This window comes from Macadamia integrifolia, chromosome 4 (genome assembly GCF_013358625.1).
Source record: "Macadamia integrifolia cultivar HAES 741 chromosome 4, SCU_Mint_v3, whole genome shotgun sequence".
Taxonomy (NCBI): Eukaryota; Viridiplantae; Streptophyta; class Magnoliopsida; order Proteales; family Proteaceae; genus Macadamia; species Macadamia integrifolia.
In genome coordinates, this window is record NC_056560.1 from 1,500,840 (window position 1) to 1,504,020 (window position 3,181).

The 3,181-nt window shown below is 44.9% G+C and overlaps 1 protein-coding gene across 1 annotated transcript; it reads left to right on the plus strand.

Annotated features, from left to right (window-relative positions):
• Nucleotides 1–2,043, plus strand: LOC122076670. Its single transcript, XM_042642096.1, has one exon. It carries the CDS (start codon nt 506–508, stop codon nt 1,424–1,426), a length of 921 nt encoding a protein of 306 aa, XP_042498030.1. The 5' UTR covers nt 1–505; the 3' UTR covers nt 1,427–2,043.
• Nucleotides 2,044–3,181: the final 1,138 nt, after the last annotated feature.

Below are 3,181 nucleotides of genomic sequence, written 5' to 3' on the forward strand. Positions count from 1 at the left end.
TTGCCCTTGTCTGTGTCTGAAGCAGGGACCAAGCTGCCATCGGGGTTTTTACCTTTTTTTGGTTTATGTTCCCTTTTCACAAGCAAGAAGAATTGATTTATGTTACCAGTTGCCCCGGTGGATTGTTGTGGCCATTGGGATCGAAATCTTGCCCCACCCTTCTTCTCAGGGGTCGATGACACTTACGCAGAGAGAAAACTCATCAAACCAAACGAACGAGGAGTGGGAGGGGTGAAAGTGAAACTCAATTCCCTGCTCTTAATGCTCTCGCTGTCCTGTCTTTCATCTTCTGTACTACGGAATTGATTTTTGAGGAAGGGACTTTGTTTTGCTTTGTAGCTCTTACCCATCTTTTATTCTTCTCAAAAAACGAGCAACTCTTAACCCCTCTGGATTGCTGTTTGTCTGATTTTTTATTGGGTGTCCTTAAATAAACTATTGGGGGAGGACCGGAGGACTCCATCCGTGAGGCCGAGGGGAGTAGGTGGGACAGATTTAGTTTGTGATGGCAGCCCTAATCTCTGACATTTTCTCCTCGTCGGCACTGTTGTCTCTGGGGCTATACCACCTCATCTGCACCACTCGGAACCACCTCAAGTCGCCGAGGGACTACGTGGCGAGGCCCTACCATCCGTTCCCCCTGTCGGGGTCTTCTTCTTCATCGCCACGGCTGAAGCACATCCAGCTGTACCTGCTCATCCTGTCGCTGCTGGTGGCCTTGGTACACCAGCTCCTCACTTCCACCGATTCCGACCCTCTCCTTAAGGGTCGCACCCCTGTCTACCACTTCACCTCCCTCCAGTCCGCTGCCGTGCTCTTCCTATTCCTGTTGCTCTCGCTTGCCCTCCTCCTCTCTGACGCCACCTCACTCCTACCTCTTCCCTCTGACCTCCTCTTCGCCCTCGCATCCGCCATCTTCTTTCTCCAATTCTCCGCCTCATCCGCCTCCGCCTCCGTCCAGACTTCGGATCTCCAGGCTAAGTGTGATTCCATCTCCGCTTGCATTTCCGCCGCGTCCGCCCTCCTATGCCTGCTGCTCGCTTGCCAGCCCAGGTTATTCATTGCTGACGTTGGGCTCGGTGCTTCGTTCTGTTTGCAGGGGCTCTGGGTCTTGCAGACCGGCCTCTCCCTCTACGTTGAGGCCTTTATTCCCGAGGGCTGCCATCGGCTGTTGGATGTGGCCAACGGGGTCGACGGCTCCACCAAGTGCGACTTAGAGGAATCCCGTCTCAGGGCCGTGGCGATTCTCGATCTTGTATTTGTGCTTTATGTCTTGTTTGTCGTCGTCATTCTCTTGGTCATTTATGCGGTCGTTGTCAAGACTGTTGGTTTGAGGAGATTCGGCTCTTATGAAGCTTTGCCCATGCTGACCACTGCTGATTCAGATCACGTCCAGATGAAGTCCTTGGCCGGAACACAAGCGTGATCTGCTACTGCTATTGGCTCTTGCCGGTTGGTTTTCTTCCTCTTTTTGTTAATCCTTTCTAGCTATCCAGTTAACCCCCCTTCTCTCTCTCCCCTCGTCCCCCACTCTCGGGGGGCCGTCTTTTCTACAACTTAACTTGGAAACTTTTAGAGAATTCAATCTATTATACAGAAGTGCCTCATTTTTCGAGTTGGCAGCTTGGATCACAGTTCTCCTCTTATCTTTTATTTGATGCAACCCTTTGCAGCGTTTATTTTATCTGCCTTATCTCCCTTTGGCTTCTCTGTTATGTTTGAGGAGATCAGCACATAATCTTAGCCAGGGATTGCATCTTTATGGGTTAGAGTGCTGAATAATACTGGCACATTGCAGAGGAAAATATTTTCCATCTTTGATTCAAGTATGAAATCTTCTTGACTTATGCTCTCAATTCCAGCATCCAGTTTGCACTATAGGTATACACTTTGGGGTTTCTGTTTGAAGATGTATATTATTTTTCTAACTGAAGTTAGTGTTCATAATATGTATTGTCATGAGTTGAACTTCGACAGCATTCACAGGTCGACTGTAATGTGTATTGTCATGAGTTATTCTATAGTTTGTGAAGTTTTGAGCAAGGGATTCTGCTACCACTTTAGAACCATCAATATCCTTAATTGTTATCTTCTAGTTGCAGAGACTACTATTAAGTCCCCCAGGGGGCGTGGGGTAGAAGGTGTCTGGATGTAAATGTGGGATGTAATGATGTGAGAGTTTTGCAGCCTTTAAAGTGCATAGGAGAAGTAGGAATTATATTGAGAAATAACATGTCTGTAACATGTTTGACTTGTATTACAATCTTTGCCTCTTTGGATTGAGCTTCTGGACTGGTGAGTCCTACTGATTCATAGGATGTTAGGGACCGTAGCTGAAACGAATACACTGCAGTATGGTGACTAACCCAATTTTACGATTTCTTGTGTTTTCTCTTGACTTACCCATTACACGCGGCCTTGTCAGTTTTTCCTACATCCAATGTATAATGGCAGAAGGCTCTATTTTGTCCATTTTCTTTGTAGGTTATAAGGATAACTACTCCTTCAAACAGTGGTAAGAAATGGTTAGCAGAATCATCTTATTTTGGAAGCCAGCAACGAAATTCTTCACATTTCTTCAGCTAAAGCTTGTAAAGAAAAACTTTTATCGATGGCCAAGTGTTACTGATATTGGTACATCACCTCCATCCGAACTATGCTGGTGAGGGATTGTCATATTTTGATAGAAATGAGGCTTAGGCAGACTTGAGGAGGTGAAATTGTGAGGCATCTGACAGAAAATCGGATATACCTTTTTTTTTTTTTAAAGATAAATAAGCAGGAGATTTTCACTGACAGAGCTTAGTGAATGGTTGATTGTGGCATGCAGATTTCAAGAAGTGTTTAGGGTAAGGTCATGGAATCTATGCTTGAAGAGGGGATGGAGATGGTTTAATTGGCATTTCATTTTCTTGTTGAAATTCTCCATGAGGACCATGCGTGTTTTTTAACCTACAAAGAACTTAGCCTGTTTTTTTTTATCAAACAAGAAATCCGGTTTTTTTTTAATGGAGAAAAAAAAAAAAAAAATAGATATCATGACTGGATTTATCATGTCGGATTGCAGGTTTTGAACTTGAACAGAAACGATCACCTCTGGAGAAGGGGGAAGTTTCCATATGTCATCTCATTCTTGATAGCTCTTATTATCTCTAGGTTTTGGGGGTTTTTTTTTTGTAGG

What these genes read in the sequence shown, in the direction of transcription:
- LOC122076670 (XM_042642096.1), top strand. Translation starts at nt 506, where the DNA reads ATGGCAGCCCTAATCTCTGACATTTTCTCCTCGTCGGCACTGTTGTCT.